At 36.0% G+C, this 21375-nt stretch overlaps 2 protein-coding genes across 5 annotated transcripts in view; one reads left to right on the plus strand and one right to left on the minus strand.

The window, feature by feature from the left end:
• TWF1 (twinfilin actin binding protein 1) lies at positions 1–12559 on the minus strand. Of its 2 annotated transcripts, XM_082349493.1 has the most exons (9): positions 12425–12559; positions 10700–10777; positions 8485–8663; positions 7220–7315; positions 5964–6068; positions 4170–4295; positions 3757–3907; positions 3464–3585; positions 1–2093 (listed from the first exon to the last, which is right to left on the minus strand). In XM_082349493.1, the coding sequence occupies exons 1-9, from the start codon at positions 12549–12551 to the stop codon at positions 1923–1925; spliced, it is 1155 nt and encodes a 384-aa protein (XP_082205619.1). In that variant the 5' UTR covers positions 12552–12559; the 3' UTR covers positions 1–1922. The 2 variants fall into 2 exon arrangements, with proteins under 2 accessions (XP_082205619.1, XP_082205620.1); XM_082349494.1 differs by lacking the exons at positions 8485–8663; positions 12425–12559.
• Positions 12560–21375, plus strand: part of LOC309608859 (uncharacterized protein) — a 17295-nt gene continuing 8479 nt past the window's right edge. Inside the window, exons 1-2 of one of the 3 annotated variants that reach the window (XM_082349506.1) lie at positions 12560–12911; positions 20042–20180. In XM_082349506.1, coding sequence (XP_082205632.1) covers positions 12784–12911; positions 20042–20180 — 267 coding nt within the window. In that variant the 5' untranslated portion in view covers positions 12560–12783. Of the gene's footprint in view, positions 20181–21375 lie in introns of all 3 variants that reach the window. The other 2 variants (XM_082349505.1, XR_014233114.1) reach the window with 2 other exon arrangements.

Below are 21375 nucleotides of genomic sequence, written 5' to 3' on the forward strand. Positions count from 1 at the left end.
TAAAGAGAAAAAAATTTTATTGCAATATAAAACGCACTTATTAAAATGTCCACAGAAGGCATGTAATTCTTCACTGCTATATAAATTCACTGGGAATACTTTATTCACCTTCTATTGTTATGATGACATCACCTAAAACATAAACGATGAGTTATACTCTATAACAAATGCATCATTGATTTTCAACAATCATTGGTTTAATAATAATTAGTTTAAGATTATATAATCACATCTATATTCTGGAATGTCCACTTACTTTCATGTAGTGTAATAGAGTTTAAGAGCATAATTGCACATGGATGGTAGAGAAAAACATTCACTACTAAATTATTTTATACCTTCATGACAGGTTAACTTTCTTCCTGACCGAAAATAACAGCTTCAGCAGCTTGGCCTATGGTCGACAGCACAGCTCCAGGATTCTCAATGCAGTAGTTTGTGTGTATGTGTGTCTATGTGTGCACCCACGGAAAAACTTAAAGTATATCTTTCATAAACAAGTGCAACATTGCCGTCAATTATTTTGCATTATAGTCTGATTATTTGTAAACAAACAAAACCCCACACAAATACTCTTAATTCTAGAAAAAAAAAAATCTGTCAACTCATAATTATTCTAACATGCTTTTAGTTGAACACACATTGAATTTCTGAAAGGTGCATATATTACCTTAGATAATAAAGTGTAAAAATGAGTGTTTCATATTTTATACTATGAAATGTACATTTCTGGTATTTGTTTTATGCAGCATAAAGTTTAGATCAAGAAATTCTAAATCCCGGATCCCCACAGTTCGTTTAGAAAAGTCCTCTAAATTATGGCTCTTGCAGCAGGTTTATCAGATTAAACATGAAGTTTTCTAGCTCCCTCTATTTCAAGTATCAAAGAAAACAAGGCTCAAAATCTCTGTAGGTTGTAATTGAAAATGCAGAGCTTTAGAAAACAGTTAACTGTGTTTTGAAATAAGATATAAATTGAAACAAGATTCGTTTATCTGTGTTAGGCTGATGAGTACTAGGACTTTAAAATAATTTTGTTAAATCTGAGTATTTGCCTATAAATATATGGTTTTAGAGAGAAATCAATCGATGTTTAAAACTTTTTCAATATTGTTGACTTTAGTTTTATTTGCTTTTGAATGATATTAATTTAATATTCAATTGGACATAAATATTTGGTCTCACACTACATATAATGAAACGACTTACTTTTGAAATGGAAAATTTTTAAAGCACTAGAAAGAGCATTTACTAAAGCAGTTTAAACGTGTCTTTCAACGTCATCAGAAATCCTGCAGTATATATCTGGTACCCTTAATGTTTCAGAGTGAGTTGATTTTCTGAAATTTTAATGCCATTTAAAAAACGAAAAAGTCAAATAGAAAAGACTGCTGCAATAAAGCACGGTTTCTCAAAGTTGTAGACATGATCTCACAGTCTGAGTGAGCACTGCTCTTCAGAGCACCTTTTCCTAGGCACATGAAGTTTTCAGCTTAGAAAATAATCTAATCTGGTCCTTAACATATTCATTAAGTGGAATGAATACTTTAAGGTCTTTCTCTCTCCCTTAAAGAAAAAAAAGTGATGTATCACCGAAGAGTAATAAGAATTGTATCTTACTTTAGATTTTCTGGAATGGGCCCAACTCTATAAAATTTTAAGAACTATGTGAAAGTGTGGAATCATCACTCTATGAAAACTGTGATGAAATTAAACATCATTATGTCGAACCCTTTTCTAGCTTTAACTCAAAAATCAAAATCATGAGTCTTCTATAACATTAATTTTAAAAACACACAGAAGTGAAAAGTGCTGATTTTCAAAAAGTACAATTTTTTCCCCTACTATACATCAACGTGGAATGATTTCAGTTCTCCTGTACTAAAAGCTGGACTTTTAAAAAAACTAGTATTGTAATAATTTTAATCAGTAGTGGCTTCAGTTTCAGCTGGACCCCTAATTAGTCTTCGAATTCCTCTTTTTCCTGAAGGACCTTTTGGTTTTGCAAAACTTTGTTTATGTGCATGCTGCTTGGGGTGTACTTCTTCATAAAGGAAGTCTGCAGTCAACTCATCCCCATTGTCTATCTCGATCTGTAAGAGATAAAATTAGCAAAGTGTGATGCAATGTGAGAAAACACAACATTCAAAACCTAATACAAGCAATGAGCCAGTTTTCAGGTGTGAACACTCACCAATAAGTGCATAATACTCATTCCAGCAAGAGAGAACCAAGGACCATATGAAAATAGTTCACTTTCATCTTATTTGGGGGGAGAAGGAGGGAGCTAAATGAGTTGCTTGAATATATAATTAGCTATACTCATTTTCTATTTGGTTCTCTCTTACTTCTCCAATTTAACTAATGTTTAAAAGTAGTATAGTAGGAATCACCACTATATTCTTAAGTTGTTCTGCTTTGGTACACTACATATTTTCAAGAAACATTACTCATGGCCCTTTCATCACTTGGGTCACTTGAAATCACTCTATAACACGGGTTGGCAAACTATGGCCTGCAGGCCAAATCTGCTCAAGTTAAGAGCGTGTTTTACATTTTTAAAGGGTTGTAAAAACAAACAAAATAATAAAACAAAGAAGAATATGTGACAAAGACCATATGTGGCCTGGCAAAGCCTAAAATATTTACTATCTGGTCTTCTGGTAGAAAAAGTCAGCCAGCCCCTGCTATAGAAAGTGATTCTTAAGAACTTAAAAAGCTCTTAAAGGGCTCAGTACCTAAAACACTGGTAATTTGTAAGGACCTGTGTCTTAAGAGTTGAAGGGCTCAAGAATAAACCATATCTTTTCCTATGCCTCACCTGCATTTAAGAAAATAAATTTAAGAAAACTTGTAACTTAGCTCCCAAAATTCATGTTTATGCCCATTCTCTCCTTTCCCAACAACTGGAAAGATTCTCAACCATCCCATGGTTCAGTTATAAATAGAGACTGTAGTTCCTTATTAATAAAGTCTTGAGACGACCACAAGTATGCAGCTTTAGTAGCACCGTCCAGCAAAACTTTCTGCAATATGGAAATGTCCTCCTAATTCTGCACCATCCAATACAGTGCCATTGGCCACATGTGGCTAAAATGAGCATTTGAAATGTGGCTGGTGCTTTTAAGGAACTGAATTTTAAATTTCGTTTAATTTTTATGTATATTTAAATTTAAATAGCCACATGTAGCTTGTGGCTACATATTAGAGAATACAGATCTACAGGGAGACTGGGGTCATGATAGGTCATCCTCAAGCACTTAGAGGAGTTCCTAAGGATTTATGATGAGAATAAGAAAAAAAAAAACTTTCATTTATAAACCACAATACATCATGAACTACACGAAAGACAATAAAAATGTAACAAAAACTGAAAAATTTAAAATAAATAGGTAGGTATTAAATATACTAATAAGATAAATTAGATAAAATAAATTAGATAAATAAATAGATAGGTAATTACCTTTCTAATGACATCCATTTGTAGTTGTCTTTCTACAATCTCTAGCAGAGGGCTCTTGCAGCTAGAATACAGCATCCGTTCTCTTATACTGCATGTGTATCCAGGCATTGAATAAATAAAAACTGAAATTAAAATAATAATAAATCCAATTAGCAGCATATCAATTAAAGCACATACTAAATCTCATAAAGCTACAACTAAGCTCTCTGGCCAAGAAATAAGAAAGAATATAGTGATGAAATATCAATCAGCAAACTGAAAGTATTATGTTAAAAAAAAAAAGTATCGTATACCTATAGACTCCAAATAGTCTCCTTCATGGGAATGTTTATACAGAAAGAAATGATAACGTGCTGAATCTCTGGGAATCCTCTTTGGCAAATCTTTTAGTTCTGTATTTATTGTGTTGGCCAAAATTATAATTTCATTTTTTATATCTATTTCCTGTCAATAAGAAACAAAATACATTTAATAAGACAGATACACAGAAATTTAAAATTTATAAATTAAAAAACAAGGAGACAAGGGGAAACTTATACAATTTCACTTTTTCCACAGTGAATATATATTGCTTTTGTAGTTTAAAAAAAATGAATAAAAAATAAAAAGCAAATAAAAAGATTTAAAATCCATTAAAAACAAACCTTATACAAGCCATAGATACCAAAAAGTGAAGCCATTTCATAATAATCATTATATCTCTTACCAACTGCACATAGTTGAGCTGTCTGTTATTCAATTTTTCCAAAGCCTGAAAAGCTTCTCGAGAAATAGGAAATGCTACTCCTTGTAGTGTTTGATGCTTAGTGTCCACACTCACGTCAGTCTGTACCTAGTATGACAGATTCAATTTACCGATGAAGTTTAGCATTTAGCAGTGTCAGATGGCAAAGAAAAGAAAACCCAACCTCTACAGAGTGAGGGTCATTCCACCCTTGCCCATTTTAATATAATTAAAATGAACACTTAAGACACTATGAACTTAAAAAGCAAATAATTTTCACATTTGTTTCAGGTTCTGCTAGCACTTTGTCAACATGCAGAGTGTATGCCACATTTTGATGAAAATGCCGGAAGTGAACATCTGAGTTGAGTGTGCAATGTTAGTGGGGCTTTGCTTATATGTTTGGTTTGGCACAATTGCCATGAGCTACGTAAGCTCTCTGAAGTGTCTTCAGATTACACTTTTAATTACAGAATTTTACTTGATAAAATTTATGAACAGTGTGATATAAATACAATATGCATAGAACTTTACTTTGTTCTGCTAGACATAAAATGCAACACAAACACCATGCACTGAGTTGAAAGGAGTACAAACAATATACAAAGACAAAACACAGCTCAACAAATTATACTACTGCAGAAGTTCCAGACTTAGAGCTTTCATTACTAAGAACATGGGTGTGCACGTATCGTTAGAAGAGAAGAGTACGTCAAGAAAGCTTTCAATGCACATATTTAAGACTTTTATACTCTGTAAATGACAGCATAGTATAGGGTCTCATTTGCAGTGTTGCAACAAAGTCAAATAGAAATTTTACCTTAAAAAAAAAATGAATGGAGATTCTACAGCATAAATGGTATTGGATAATGAAAACATCATAGAACATATGCAAATGCATACCCCAATAAGATCCTCTGGGTTCTGATTGCAAGGAATAAAACAAACTATCAAACTTGTAAAAAAAATCATGTAAAAATCCATACTCAAATAACTTGAGTTAAAATAATATAAAGATAGATCCTTGCTATCAGGTCAATATTAAATAATATTCAATCACTTTTCAGACTGATTATTAGTCTGTTACTCCGACAAGTGAATAGTAGTTTCTGCTACTTGTTCTTTTCTATAAAATTCCAGTAGAAATACAGTAGCTATTCTAACTTAGAATTGCTGCAGTAAACACATTAGAAATATGATAAACTATAATATGGATGAAATTTATTGACTCTAATATGCTAAGCAAGTACTCAAATAACCATCTCCCATATATATATATGCACACACCCATCCAAGTAATGTCCATAGAAGTTAATTTATAGAGCCTCTAGAAATCCTAAACACACTACAGCATTTATGTTTTATTCTCTTTAGTCGTCAGTATTCTCTGAAATAACAAAACAAACCTTTTTCAGGCAACCTCATTAGATATAATATCCCTCACACTAAATGGGTAACACATACTTTTCCCATTTATCAATATTTAGTATTCAAAGTACAAAGTTAAAAACAGTTGTACTTCTCACAGGAAGATTACTAATCTATAACCAACATTATAAAGACAGGAGAAAGCTATTTATGAAATTGACATGAAGTTTAATATTCACTTTTAACTTTTTCCTGAAGACACATTGAGCAGTCTTATCTCTAAACTGAACAGAATAAATGTAAGCTATCTAACTTATTTATTCTCTAGTTACCTCTTCATCAATTAATTAAAAATACAATATTTTTAAGCACTTAGAATCTTGCAAGGTTTCAAAATGGTAATAATACCTCATTAATTTTAATCTGTCGTAATTCTTCTTCAGCTGCAGTCAGTGGGGCAGGAGAAGACTGTGACAGCAAATATTTTTTATATCCATGTAATGACACATCTTCCTGTGAGCACAGAAACTGACTGTTACTAGTTGTGAGGCTACTTTAGGAAAACAAAATCATTAATTTAACGGAAAATATTTTAACTAAAAATAAATAGTAACAATAATTTTATTACGTCTTTTTTTAAAAAAAATATTCTATTCTACAGGTTTCAAAAGTTTTAAGGGGATTAGCTACAATTCATTTCCTAAAGCTTTATAATTACTAGATCTTTTGTGTGAGTGTGATGGTGGTAACGCCAGCCACATGACGAACCTGATCATGCTTCAAGTCTATAGGACGATTATAATTAACCTGGGGAAGCCTGCCCCATAGTTATTCAATAATCAACATATTCAGATTCTGAATTCTGTACTATAATGAATTATATAATTTCTCTATAATTATTCATAGAAAATAATTACAGTTCTTATTTAAAATAAAAAATATTCCGAAGAAGTTTACTTCTAATCAAAATTTTGTGGTTTGGAAGACTGAGAATAGAATTAAGAAACCAGGCCACTTCACAACTGATGTGAATAAGCAAAGGATACCCATTTAGTCTCGTGCTCTATCCACCAGAATATATGACTCCCTCAATCACAATAAAAGCTCTAAAAAACAAAAAACCTCTTCAAAAAATACACTGTAATTTTCTTAATTTGGGGGTATATCTACATACATGTATTTACCATATACATTTTATAATGAAGTAAATTCTTAATCATAACTTAACTAAATTTATTAATTAATCAACAATTACCCCAATTATCAATCAATTTACCTGCCTCAATGTTCTAGTTCAATTAATACAGCTATTGCTTCCACAGCATAAGTATAAATGTCCAAAATATCTAAAACCTACTATCTCTTTTAAGTAGTCTCTCATTTTTCTGAGCCTATCTCCCCATCCTTAAAATGAAAAGGTTGAACTAAATGAGGGGTTGAACTAAATGATCTCCAAGGGATATTCTAGTGTTTGAAGACTAACAGAGGAGATTCCAACATATTTTAAAAATGTAAGTATGATGTTTCAGTTAACTTGCATATCATATGAAACATAATATTTTCTCTTATTCTTTATGTTTACCGATTCACCAGTCAATTCACATTAACTATCCCATTACCTCGGTGCAACATGCAGAATCTACATAAAAGTATAAGTTTTGTACCTTTACTGTTCCAAACATTTCATCTTTAATGTGGCCACCTCCAAACTCCTTTTTCAGAGTTGCTCTTGTTGCTGCATACAACATTTTTTGACGAACCTAGTAATTGTGAAAGTTTACTTATAAGTTTATAGATGAAAACTATCATTACAAAAGAAAGCACTTTATAAGTGTATGAAAATCTTCAAGCACATTAAAAAGAAAATAAACTGTGACAAAGCTGAAGTCCGTTGACTGTAACGTGCTAAAATATGTGTATACAAATAACCATCATAACATCAACATCTAAAATATCAACAGCTACTAAGGAAGACTTCAATTTATAAGTCATATTTTTCGAAAAGTAGAAAAAACTTAAATTTTAGAAAATCATTCATTTTTTTCAAAGTATAAAATGAATTCAGGAATTAAAAAAACTACTTAAAACACTATTTTAAAATCACTGAAATGAAGTAAACTTGATAATGACATTTTACTCAAAGCAAGTCTAGGTCAGACACTACTTATTTAGTTGTTTAAGAATCAAATATTCATGGCATAACTATGGCATAAACCATTCTATGAGGGACAAAGTAGAAAAGAACTACAATATATACTATTATTAAAGAGTCTGATAGCATCTATGGAGAACTACTAAAGATAACTGCCAACCAATAGAAATCATTTCATAATTTTGCACTGTCAAATCCAGTATTTCTTTCAGACAGCATATACAGAATTAAATAGGAAGTGATGACTTTTGAGAATGATATCTACATAACTTTTAAAATTATTATTTTTCTACAAGAAACAAGAGAATTAATTTTTAAAATACTGGGCAGTATCCATATATTAGTTTTTTATTTTATTCTATTAATCAGTCTACTAACTCTCCTAAGAGAAATACTTGTTTGTGTGTATGCCCATCACTTGAATGGTAGCTACTGAGAATATTTAATAAAACGTTCAGTTAGTTCTATAAGAATTATTTCAATTATTACTCTCAAAGTAGTAACCTTCATTCTTCAGAGGTCCACAGAGTCATTTATAATTGGCACAAATTTTTAAATTTAAAATCAATAATTCTACTGATTTCAATTAAGGTCAAGATTTCTGAATCTAAGTACATTACCCCTGATTCTACATTACCAATCACAAGGATTTTTTCCATGATCATTCCCATCTATGAGATATGACTGTTGTTTCTTAACTTTCTCTTGGCCTAGGACTATTTCAGAAAAAATTTTTCTAGGTTTTAATGTTAAATAAGTAACAAAAAAATTACTTACATGAGAATGGTCTGGAGACCACGCAATGAATATCCATTCATATCCCTGGGCATTCTGAGAATCTAACCTGAACAATACGTAGCACGGTTGTTTGTCCTCCAACAGGGGTAAAACAAAGGAATCATAATCCTTATCCCAGGAATCTAAAGGCTGCCTACACGCTCCAATCACAAGTTTCTCTATGAAGAACAATTTTTAAAAGATATATAAATGGTTTAAAATGCCAAATGGTAGAATAATGAAGAATAGAGGAATAAATTAATAGTTAGTTCTTAATTGCTATTATTCACATCAAAATATAGAAAGGGCAAAGGTTGTAACACAGAAAATAAATATAATATAAAGTAATATTAAAAACAGATATAAAAATTATAACCAGCATAGTTAAAATAATGTTATAAACACAAGAACGGAACATACAAAAATGATTATAAATAGTTGAGTTGGATGGTTGAAGAAAGGGTGATTATATTCTATTGTCCAAATATTTATGCTATAAATTATCAACAAAATATATTTAACTAAGTGTCCTACTGCTCAAAGGTATAATTTCTGAAATTAAACACTGAATTGTACAGTTAAGAAATACTAAATAAAAACAGGTTTAGCTCCTATTTGGCCATAATGCTACAAATTTTAACATTTGTCCAGAAACATAAATTGGTACAGCCACTTTGAGGCATTATTGGGCGAATCAAGTGAAACTGCTAATGTACTCTGCATAGAGAATCTCTTGCACATATACACCAAGGTGTTCACTGCAGCACTATAAAATAACAGTGGAAACTGAAAATAGCCTAAATATTCATCAATAAGATAATGGACATATAATACGTGGCATAGTCATATTATACAATTCTATTCATATTTAAAAAGAATTAGTGAGCCTCTATCAAAACTAATTATAAAAGCAATGTTTACAGGAAAAGGAATGATGCAGAAAAAGATGTCAGTTTATATGAACTTAAAAACTCAAAACAGCACTATATGTTATTTAGGGATACATATAAAAAACAGATTGCACAAAAATAAGGTTCCTAACGTAGTTGCCTCAGGAGAAGGTCAGGAAGTAAAACTGTTGAAAGCGAATGTTCTTATACCACAACAACATTAAATTACAAAAGGCTTGAAGCAAATATGATAAAAATGTTAGCAGTTATTAATTTAAGAAGAGATGGAAGTATTTGTTATATTATTTATTATTCATAATTTCCTTATTTACAAAATTTTCTCAAAACAAAAATAAAACCAGAAAATAGTGATAGAGGAAATACTGTCATTTTCCTGCTGTAGAGATGTTACTTATATAAACTTTTCCATTTTACTTACTTAACTAGTCAGTTAGGAAGTGATGACATTTAAAATTTTAGTTGTAAAATATGCTGCTTTCCAGTATATGTTTATTCTTGTTGAGTGTGTTAATATATGTAGAACAACTGCCTATTTTTCAAACTATTTTGGTATTTTTAATATATAAAAGAAAATGGAAAGCAAATTAGATTTACTTCCAGTTTATGAAAGAACAAGATATTTTTCCAAAGCAAAGTATTTAAGGTATGTAAGAAATTAGGTCAATGGAATATTTTAACATATTCGTTTGAGATTAAGTAGTTATAATATTAATTATTCACACTCAAACCAGCTGAATTAAAACTCTCCCACCCAGTGAATTTCCCTACGTACAGCTTTATTTTGAAAGGATCAATTTATAGTTTGTTACACTCAGAACTTTTTCCCATAACAAGAAAGGGGAATCATTTCTGCAGCATACACTGCAATCAAGTTGAGAAAATGGGAGAGTTTAAAATCCTTCCTTTCTACCTCAAAACTAACTTTACTGAATAACAATTCACAAGTAACTTTTTTTTTGTGGGATAATCACCTGTTACTGATTTTCATTCCAGAGATGCAGGCACTGATATTAGATATAAATTGTGGTACAGAAACTGAGACACAAAAAGTGAAAGAGGAAGATGTCACACCAAAAACAACATCTTTTTGTTTCCGTGAGAGTCAACTACAGAATTCAGAGGGTAAGGTAAGCAGGGGCCCGTAGGACATGTCCTAAATGTAGAGGAGCCAAGTAAACTAAAGGCAAGCTCTGAACTTGCTTCACATTTATTAATAGTCCAAATCACTGACAATGATTTAGAAGTTTAAAATTATAACACCCAATAACCCAAGGACAAACAACATTTAAAAATTCTTAACTAACCATTTTCAATCGATATCTTCAGAAGTCTGTATTTTCCATTTCTTGCTCTGGCAAAAATATCTTTAACATCCTCACTTGCTGTGGAAAAAGATACAGAAAAGTTAACACTTTCTAATGTTACTTGAATAGGGAAAAAATAAAATGTAATACAAAGAAAAAATCTTGAAGATGCAGTATTCTCTTACCAGTAATTTAAATTACAAAAATTAAAAGGTTAACATAGTAGACATTGTATACAGCTAAGAAACATAAATATTAACATATTTTAAAAGTATATTAATTCTAACCTGTTTTACCTAGATAATTCCATAGCAGAAATTTACACTGGGAATGAATATATTAAAGTTTCTCAAACCCAATAATCACAAATCACAATTTTGAAAAACACCTTTATTGCTTGTTTGAAAAATGCTGAACACCTGCTTTCACTCTCATCTGGTCCAATTTCAAGCTTATAATAAACAAACACACCTCCTTCATCAATTCATTTTTTACATTTTCACGTTTAAAAACAACAATTAATGTCAAATACCCTATCCTGATTAAAGAAAAAAACACAATTCATTCAAGCTCGTACTTCTGGTCATACTTCTCTAACTCGTATTTCTTAAAAAGCTGGAGTAATCTCACTGAGCAAATATATATTTAATAACCTATCCCTTGTGCTCCTATTAAAGCTTCAATTTCGTTCTAATTTTATTCTTGAGTTGTATACTGACAGCAAGAACCACTGTTTAATAGTGCTTGCTATAACGCTCAAGCATTAAAGTCAATAATTATATATATCAAAACTAACGCAGACAAAACAATGCTTTTAGATTTGCGACTGTTTTGCTTGTGTTTGTGCGTGCAGGAGGTGTGGGGTAGTGTCAACGACCCTTAAGAACAAAACACAATTACACGTTCATCTGGGGAAAAGATTCGTTGTCCATTAACAGGAGGAGCTTGTGTTTACATTACAACTCGTTAAGTGATCGCGAGTAACCCGGGACGTATTATTTGATTCTGATGAGGTGAGCGCTTTCAGACCGCCCACTTTCAAACCAGGAAATAACACAGGTCAATTATAATCGCACATTCAACTGCCTGCCCGGGACGATTAAACGCAACCACACAGATCAAACTTTTCAGTTCCCTGGGGAGTATCTAAGAACAACCAAGACGCCTCATACTCAGGATACAGACAACGGTGTTGAAGTTCCCGTTTTGGAAGAAAATGCGGAAGAGTTTGGGAAGCACCCTTACTGGAAATGAAAAAAATTCCCGCATCTTTCTTTTGATAATCCAAATCTTGTAACAACTCTAAAGTTAGACCGTGAAAAAGAAAATTCGCCCGTCTCTCGACAGCAAAAAGAGCCCCAATCGCCTCCACGGTTCCAGGTCTTCCCAGTCCGATAAAAAAGGGGAAAGTTGGGATAACGGCGGCGGCGGCGGCGGCGGCAGGCACGCCCCCTTCACCCCGGCCGCCGCGGAAAGCCATCTCCTTCGCTCCGGCGAATTTCGGGTCCATCAGCAACGTGGCGACGGCCGGCCCGGGATGGGAGGATGGCAGGCCGGGACCGCCCGGGACACGAGAGCGCGGAGAAGCGCAGAGGCCCCGCTCGTCCCCGAGACCGACTCCCTGTGGTCCGGGACCGACTCCGGCCCTGCCCATCCCGCCGCCCTCCCGGCTCGCCGGGGGCCTCCCAGGAGCCCCTTCCCCGCAGGCAGCGCCGGCGCCGTTACCTTGGATGCCGGTCTGATGGGACATGGCGGCGGCCGCGGACTCCCGGCTCCGGCGCTGAGTGCGGCGAGCGGCCCCGGCCGGCGGCTCCAGGAAGTGGCGGCTACTCCACCAGCCCCGTCGCGTCATCAGCCTGCGACCCGCCCCGCCCCCGCCCCCGCCCCGCGAGGCCCGCGGCGTCCTCGCGCGCCCCCGTCGCTCTCGCAGCCTGTCTCCTGACACCCGCGCCGTCTCCGCGCTGCCGGACTGAAGGTCCAGGCCACCGGCCCTCAACTTCAGCTGTCTGCTGGGTGTCACAGTCCTCGGTATTTGCCGCCGTTTCTCCCCCTCCACCACGGTGAAACACTGCTGGCCCGGCAGGATGGCTTTGCGCTCTGGGGTCTGCCTTCCAGCGACCCTGCCGACACCGTCTTTCACTGGTTCAGCAAAAACGTTGCTCAAAAACAGAAATGAACGTTTTACTGAACACACGTTTTCAGCTTTAAAAAGGTGTGCATGATATCCTTCTTGGTTTACTCTTCCTGCAGTCTATACAATTTAATGTAAACGGTCACTCCCCGCCCCTTTTTTATAAATAGAATTAATAGGCGGTCTCCCATGAAAATCCCCCACGCTTTTAAATTAAGTTAATCTCAGACTGTTAACTATCCTTTCTTTAGTTGGGCACATTTAGACACCAGGTTTTCCTTTCTCTTCATTCCAAAAAGAGACAGCCACTGAGAGTGAGATTAGCTGATTTGAGTACTCCTCTGTGGTCAGTTCTATCATTGCAAACCATAGTACTGCTCTGCTTCAGGTTGACGGTTTATTATTTAATCAGGTAATTACTCAAGATTCATTCGTAAGGATGAATTTGTAAGGTAACAGCAGATATTATTAAAAATTATTTTCCATTTTCTGCTTTTATGAGCATGTATTTCCCTTTCTAAGGATAATTTTAGTAGTTATTTTTGTACTACTTTTCTAGGACTCCTAGATTATAGTTTCTTAGGTAGACAGCTGGGTCTGTTGTTTTTAGGGCCTTGAACTGACAAGTATACAAAAGTACAATCTGATTATCAACAAATACTCTGTACAGGCCAATAATATAAATGCAAGTTAACAAAATCACTCTTCAAATGCAATGTATTTTTAATTAGTTAACTAGCCGCTGGGTAATTGATTTCTTTACAAGGGTCACAGCAAACAACGTTGCTATGCCCTGTTTCTTGTTACTTAAGCCTTATTTCTCAAACACTTCCTTATATTCTGGAATAAGCAAAATGTAATCTGAGTTTTATAACCTGTTTGGATTTAAGAAATGTAGGGATGTGTTTCATTCTAACCAAATTCTTCCTGACACAACAGTTAACCCTGATTTACCAGTTTTGATAGCATTGTTGAGCACAGAGAGTTCATCTGCAATTTTTTGACTGATTGATGTTATGGTGACTAGGGAAAATTGCATAAGGAGGTTGGTACTACTCAAAAGTACTGATGAGAAAAAAATAACTCTCCCATATTCATGCTTAGAAAAGACCCCGGTATGTTCAGCCCTGGAGAGGAGGAAAGTCCAGGTAGGTTGGATAAGACCACCACGGCATCCACCAGAAAATGCTTATTTTGTGCCAGTACAGTAGTTTGACTTAAAATTGCAAGGAGCTTGGGTGCATTGTTTATGAAACAGCAAAGTTCCTCTAGCAAAACAGGAAATCTGAGAAGGGAAAATGTTTGCTAAGATGTAAACAGCATGACCAAAATGATCTTTTTTACTGTCCATCAACATTTCTACATATAGTTAAATAATTTCCTCTATTTTACTGTATTTTCATATGTGCAACAAATGGATTCTTGATGCTTTCATAGGATATTGTTTTATGAAAATGTTTCTGGTTGATATTGACCATACACTTAAATCTCACTAATTTATTATGCCTGATGTTCATTTCAGATTAGATCATTGTACTAACTTTAGAGAAATGGTTTATTGAGTATAAATAGTGCTAGTGGTGCATATATTGTACCTATTTAAGAGAACAGATTGTGATAGAAATCCTGTTTATTTGGTTAATTTCTTGCGCTTACATCTTTAATTTGATCCCAATCATATGACTGCTCACCTTATCTTTTTAAAATATTGTGATAAAATACACATAACAAAAAGTTTACCATCTTAACCATTTTTAAGTGTTCAATTCAGTAGTGTTAAATACATTCACCTGTTGTGCAACCACTCTCCAAAACTCTTTGCCTCTTGCAAAATTAAAACTTTGTGTTAACATTAAATAACTTTCCATCCCAACCCAACCTCCAGGTCCTGGCAAACAACATTCTATATCTGTCTCTATGAATTTGACTACTCTTAGTACCTCATGTAAGTGGAATCATACAGTATGTGTCTTTTTCTGACTGGCTCATTTCACTTAGCATAATGTCCTCAAGTTTCATCCATCTGTAGCATGTAGAATTTCCTTCCTGTTAAAGGCTAGATAATATTCCAGTGTATGTATATACCACATTTTGTTTATCCGTTCATCCATCATGGGCACTCTGGTCGCTTCCACTTTTTTGGCTATTATGAATAATACTGCTATGAACATGGTTGTACAAATATCTGAGTCACTGCTTTCAGTTCTTTTGGGCATATGCCTGGAAGTGGAATTGCTAGGTCGTATGGTAATTCTGTTTTAATGTTTTTGAGGAAACTCCATACTGTTTTCCATAGTAGCTGCACCATTTTACAATCCCACCAACAGTGCACAAGTTTCCAGTTTCTCCACATCCTTGCCAACACTTGTTATTTTCTTTTTGGTTTGTTTTTATAGTGGTCATCCTAATGGATGTGAGGTGGTATCTCATTGTGAGTTTTATTTACATTTCCCTAATGATAAGTGATGTTGACCATCTTTTTATATATTTGTTGGCCTTTTGTGTATCTTCTTTGGAGAAATGTCTATTCAAGTCATTTTTAAATTGGGTTGTTTGTTTGTTTTGACGTTAAGTTGTAGGAGTACTTTATATATTCTGGATATTGACCAGATATATGATTTGCAAGTATTTTCTCCCATTTTGTAGGTTTTCCTTTCATTCTGTTGATTGTGCCTTTTGATGCACAGAAATTTTTAATTTTGATTTTGTCCAATATATTTTATTTTTGTTGTTTCTCCCCTTAACTTTAGAATATCTTTCCTAATCTTTTGAATATCTTCTAGCTTTCCTTCCCTAAGTTTCTACTAAATGTCTTATAAATATCATCTACACTTTCTCACGTCTTACTCCTTCAGTCCACGGTTTCCAAACTGTGTGCAGAGATGCCCCAGGCACAGTGAACTCATGGGAGCGCCTGGGGGATATTACACAATTCTGAGGGAAACACAGTAGTACTTGACGTCTTTCTGACACCACACAAAATATTAGCTCGAGATAGTTTACAGTTTCAACATTAGATCGCTCTACGTTCCTTTCCATAATGTCATATCTTTGAAAAGCTGGATATTCAGTGGTTGCTGCGATAAAAGAAATTACAGGGCAAAAATCAGTGTAGAACAGGAAATGACAGTGGCTAGCATCTTACCTAATTCCAAAATTTAGGAAGTTCTGTAGTGTGTTAACAGGTGCGTGCATTCCGTTAGTAAGTAACTGATTATTTAAAAAAAAAAATCAAATATTTTTCTTTCAATTTTTATGTATTACTTTTCAGACAGCATCTAAGTTGCTAGTACATAAATACTGATTAAGTTGTTTGGAACTGACTACTTAATAAACTGAAATATTAAGTATTTCTTTTGACTTAGGAATACTATGAAAAAATCATTGAGTTATGAAAGACCCCATGAACTGAGAAAGTTTGTGAACCTCTGTCTTAGAACCTTTGCATATGGCTTTCTCCATACCGCTCTGTTGAAAGCATTTTCTTGAATATGACCAATGTCTTCCTTCTTGATAGCAAAATCGATTATATTATTCTCAGATGTTTTTATTAGTTTCCTGTAGCTGCTAATTAACAAATTAGCACAAAGTGGGTGGCCTAAAACAACAGAAATTTATTCTCTCACAGTTCTAAAGGCCAGAAGTCCAAAATCATAGCTGCCATCCCTCTGAAGGCTCTAAGGGAGAATCTTTCCTTACTTCTTCCAGCTTCTAGTGGCTGGTGGCATTTCTTGATTTGTGGCCACATCACTCCAGTCTCTGCCTCTATGGTCTCATTGCTTCTTCCTCGTCTGGGGGTCTCATATCTTCCCCTGCCTTACTTTCATAAGGATGCTTGTCATTGGATTTAAGACCCACTCAGATAATCCAGGATGATCTCTTCATTTCAATATCCTTAACTTAATTGCATCCACAAAGATCCTTTTTCCAAATAAGGTAACATTCACAGGTTCCAAAATTAGGATGTGGACATGTCTTCTGGAATGTCACCATCAACCTGCTACAGATGTTTGAGGCTTTTGATACTCTTGATCATTGCTTCTTCTTGACATACTCCTTTTTCTCTTCTTTGACACTGCACTAAACTGATCCCCCTCTTAACTTGGCTGGGCCACAGTGTCCAGAGTATTATTGTTGTACATTACTCTGGGTGTTACTGTGAGGGTGTTTTGGGGATGAGATTAAAGTTTAAGATGGTAGACTTTGAGTAAAGCTGATTGTCCTCCACAATGTGGATGGGCCTCTTCCAATTAGTTGAAGACCTTATTAGAACAAAGACTGAACTCTCTAGAGCAAGAAGGAATTCTGCCAGCAGACTGCCTTTTGAATTGAACTGAAACTCTTCCTTGAGTCTGCGGGATTACCCCATCAGATTTTGGACTCGTCAAGTCTCCACAATTGCCTAAGCCATTTGCTTAAAATAAATCTCTATTTCTGAATATACACACATCCCATTGATTCTGTTTCTCTGGAGAACCCTGGCTAATACCCTTTAACTCCTTCTCTGTCTTCTTTACTTCATTCGTCGACATATGTGAAAAATGAGTTCATTATGTCTTCATCCAACTAGCTCTACTCTAGACTTCAGTGTTTCTCAATGTGATATCATCACTTAAAAACAGGTCCTTCTAACTTGCTACACAGCTGCCTCCAGACCTAGGAGGCCTTGCTTATATTAACCACATCACTTGTATCAGATACAAAATTAACATAGATCGTAATTAAATTGCTCAAATTTGGAACTGTGAGGCTGAACTCCTCCATATCCAATCTGTATTCAGTGAATCACTCTTGTCAATTACCTAGCAAAGTTCCATGAAGTAGGCAATTAATGTTAAAAAAACAAAAGAAAAAGAAGACAGAGTAGGCAATTAATGTTAAAAAAAAATAAAGTAGCCCATTTACCCAGTCCCTCACTTATACCTCTTTCAAATCCTCACATCTGATTATTTTCCAAATCTTATAGATTCAACCGTTTTACTGTCAGAAGCAAAACATCTTCGAGTTCCCTTTTTGTTTGTTTGGGTTCCCTTTTTTGTGTCTTGTTGCTCTACTCTTCTTACCTTACCTTATATTATTTTCTATATTGGCCCCATATGAACAAATCCATGCTCAGCTGTCAAGTTCATTTCCTGAAATGCTCTTTGACTGGTCAATCCTCCACATGCAGACTCTCAATGCCTCCCACTACCTACAGAATATGGTCCAAGCTCATCAGCCTGGCACCCAAGGCCCTCTGCCCTGTCCTTCCTAACTGTGCCCTTTGCCCCAAACTACACTGCACTGTCTTATGCTGTTTTACTGATCTGGAAGACAACTCCTCACTCCCTAGCTATACACCCAGCACTTTTCTGCTGTCTCTGCCTTTTAATAGTTAACCCATCCTTTGGAGCCATATCAACTTCCATGAAACCTTTTTTCAATGTCAAATATGTAAGAAGTCTTGTTTCTTTAAATGCCTTTAGCATTTTGTGTGTCTGTTCTAGCACCTCTCTTACTCTTTTCTGTAGTCATAGATGTACTTGAACTTACCACAGTCTTCCTGTTAGACTGTGTAATCCTTGATATCAAGGACTTTATCTTGCTCCTTTTTGCATCTCACATGTATTTATTACTTATTTATTCATTTGTTCTTCCATTCAATACATTGTTTCTCAAATTGGGGATATAATCATGATCACAGTGCTCTGTAAACATTTCTGGAATTTAAAAGATCTTGATGACTTTTACTTTACATGTGGAAATGAATGTTGCTAAGTCACTTATCCTCAGTGGAACTGCAAAATAAGGATGCTGAACAGTTTTCCAAGAATGCTTTTTTAAGTTATCAAACTGTATGATTCTTTGGTAATTTAAATGATTGTATATCCACTCAGTAAAACAACTGTTTGGAAACAGTTCCAATTAGTTTATGCAATTCAACCAAATTTCTTTTGAAAAATCTGCATTGTAAGATTTTTCTTTAAAAACCTTTATTTTTATGGTAACTATTTTTATGTTTTTAGCAGTGACTACTCACACCCTACCTCTTTCTTTAAAAACTGATGTAAAACAGTGGCACCTTATTGTTGGCCCTATCAAATTATGTATTCTTATTCCTATAATTTATATGTATGAATCCTCTGCTCTAAGCATGAATATTTTCCCACTTTTCCTCATCTATTACGTCTCCAGATGTTAAACATTTGTCAGAACTGTCATAATAATAGTACCTTTGATTTGTATAACGGTTTAAAATTTTGAAAGAACACAGGTAGACTTATTTGAGCACCAGTATAATTCCATCTGACAGGCTGAATGATGTATTATCAGGTTTTATTTTTTAACTTTCAGAGATTTGAAAATCTGAGGGATAGAGAGAGGAAGTCAGCAGCTTTTAAGGCTAGGGCAAGTGTTTACAAGAGACGGAAACCATTTTAAGCCAATATATGCAAATAACAGGATTTATTATAAGGATACAGGAGAATCTCATGTATCCCAAGAGCATGGCTTGATTTCTGCTTCTCTCTTTTTCTCTCTCTCTCCTAACGGGATCTCTCTGCTTGTGCACTCAAAATGACAGAATATGGCCACCTTACCCTTCCCAATCGACAGTCACAGTTCTAGCCATATGCAGAGATTGAATAGTTGTTTCTAAGTTCCAAATTCCTAGGAGAGCATATCATTGACCCTGCTTGGCTCGGGTATCAAATCATACTTGGCCAAGTTGGCTGGTTTACCCAGTGCACACTGCTCCATGAATGAAAGGCAATTACTGTAGGAGGGGAGATGGATCTTGGATCTGAAAAATAGTCTTAGAATTTCTACTTTTTACAGTTGGGTGGAGCTGGTGCTTAGAACCTCAGAAGTCACAAATAAAATGCATCCCAAGGGCAGTTAAATAACATAAATGAATAAAGCTGACAGATGGAGGCTGCAGTACCCAGATGCACCACAGGCTCAATCTAAAGGGAGCTGCTACTACTCAACTCCAACTCCATGGGAGTCTGGGCCTGGGCAACCAATCTTCTGATTTTCAAATAAACTCAGAAATTGGGATTTTATGTAAAATCTCTGTTTAAATTTTTAAAAATCCCAATGAGTGAGAAAAGAAAAAAAAAAAAGCCATGCCTGCAGGTCATATCTGAACTATCAACTTGTAGTTTAGTACTTCTGGCCTAGATCTGTCTGGTCAATTGTCAAATAATGACATTTAAAAACTCACATCCAAGGCAGCTTCAAGATGGCGGAGGAGTGAGACATGGAGATCGCCTTCCTCCCCACAAATACATCAGAAATACATCTACATGTGGAACAACTCCTACAAAACACCTACTGAACGCTGGTAGAAGACCTCAGACTTCCCAAAAGGTAAGAAACTCCCCACGTACCCGGGTAGTGCAAAAGAAAAAAGAAAAAAACAGAGACAAAAGAATAGGGATGGGACCTGCACCAGTGGGAGGGAACTGTGAAGGAGGAAAAGTTTCCACACACTAGGAAGACCCTTCACTGGTGAAGACAGGGGAGTGGTGGGGGAGAAGCTTCAGAGCCACGGAGGAGAGCGCAGCAACAGGGGTGCGGAGGGCAAAGTGGAGAGATTCCCGCACGGACGATCAGTGCCGACCAGCACTCACCAGCCCAAGAGGCTTGTCTGCTCACCCGCCGGGGTGGGCGGGGGCTAGGAGCTGAGGCTCGGGCTTCGGAGGTCAGATCCCAGGGAGAGGACTGGGGTTGGCTGCGTGAACACAGCCTGAAGGGGGCTAGTGCGCCACAGCTAACCAGGAGGGAGTCCAGGAAAAAGACTGGACCTGCTGAAGAGGCAAGAGACCATTGTTTCGGGGTGCGCGAGGAGAGGGGATTCAGAGCACCGCCTAAAGAAGCTCCAAAGATGGGCGCGAGCCGCAGCTATCAGCGCGTACCCCAGAGACGGGCATGAGACGCTAAGGCTGCTGCAGCCGCCAAGAAGCCTGTGAGCAAGCACAGGTCACCATCCACACCTCCGCTCCTGGGAGCCTGTGCAGCCTGCCACTGCCAGGGCCCCGTGATCCAGGGACAACTTCACCAGGAGAACACATGGCGTGCCTCAGGCTGTTGCAATGTCATGCCAGCCACTGCCGCTGCAGGCTTGCCCTGCATCCGTACCCCTCCCTTCCCCCAGCCTGAGTGAGCCAGAGCCCCCCAATCAGCTGCTCCTTTAACCCCGTCCTATCTGGGCCAGAAAGGACGCCCTCAGGTGACCTACACACAGAGGCAAGGCCAAATCCAAAGCTGAACCCAGGAGCTGTGCGAACAAAGAAGAGAAAGGGAAATCTCTCCCAGCAGCCTCAGGAGCAGTGGATTAAATCTTCACAATCAACTTAATATACCCTGCATGTGTGGAATACATGAATAGACAACAAATTATCCCAAAATTGAGGTGGGGGACGTTGGGAGCAACGACATATATATATTTTTCCTTTTGCTGTTTTTGTGAGTGTGAATGTGTATGCTCCTTTGTGTAATTTTGTCTGTATAGCTTTGCTTTTACCATTTGTCCTAGGGTTCTGTCTGTTTTTGTTTTTTTTTT

Source organism: Balaenoptera borealis (assembly GCF_965194805.1).
Source record: "Balaenoptera borealis genome assembly, chromosome: 13".
In the NCBI taxonomy this organism is placed as follows: Eukaryota; Metazoa; Chordata; class Mammalia; order Artiodactyla; family Balaenopteridae; genus Balaenoptera; species Balaenoptera borealis.

What these genes read in the sequence shown, in the direction of transcription:
- TWF1 (XM_082349493.1), bottom strand. Translation starts at nt 12,551, where the DNA reads ATGACGCGACGGGGCTGGTGGAGTAGCCGCCACTTCCTGGAGCCGCCG. An exon ending in AAATGTTTGGAACAGTAAAG is followed by an intron (nt 6,069 to 7,219) that starts GTACAAAACTTA and finishes CTGTGCTCACAG; the next exon opens with GAAGATGTGTCATTACATGG. An exon ending in GACAGATTAAAATTAATGAG is followed by an intron (nt 4,296 to 5,963) that starts GTATTATTACCA and finishes CTGTCATACTAG; the next exon opens with GTACAGACTGACGTGAGTGT.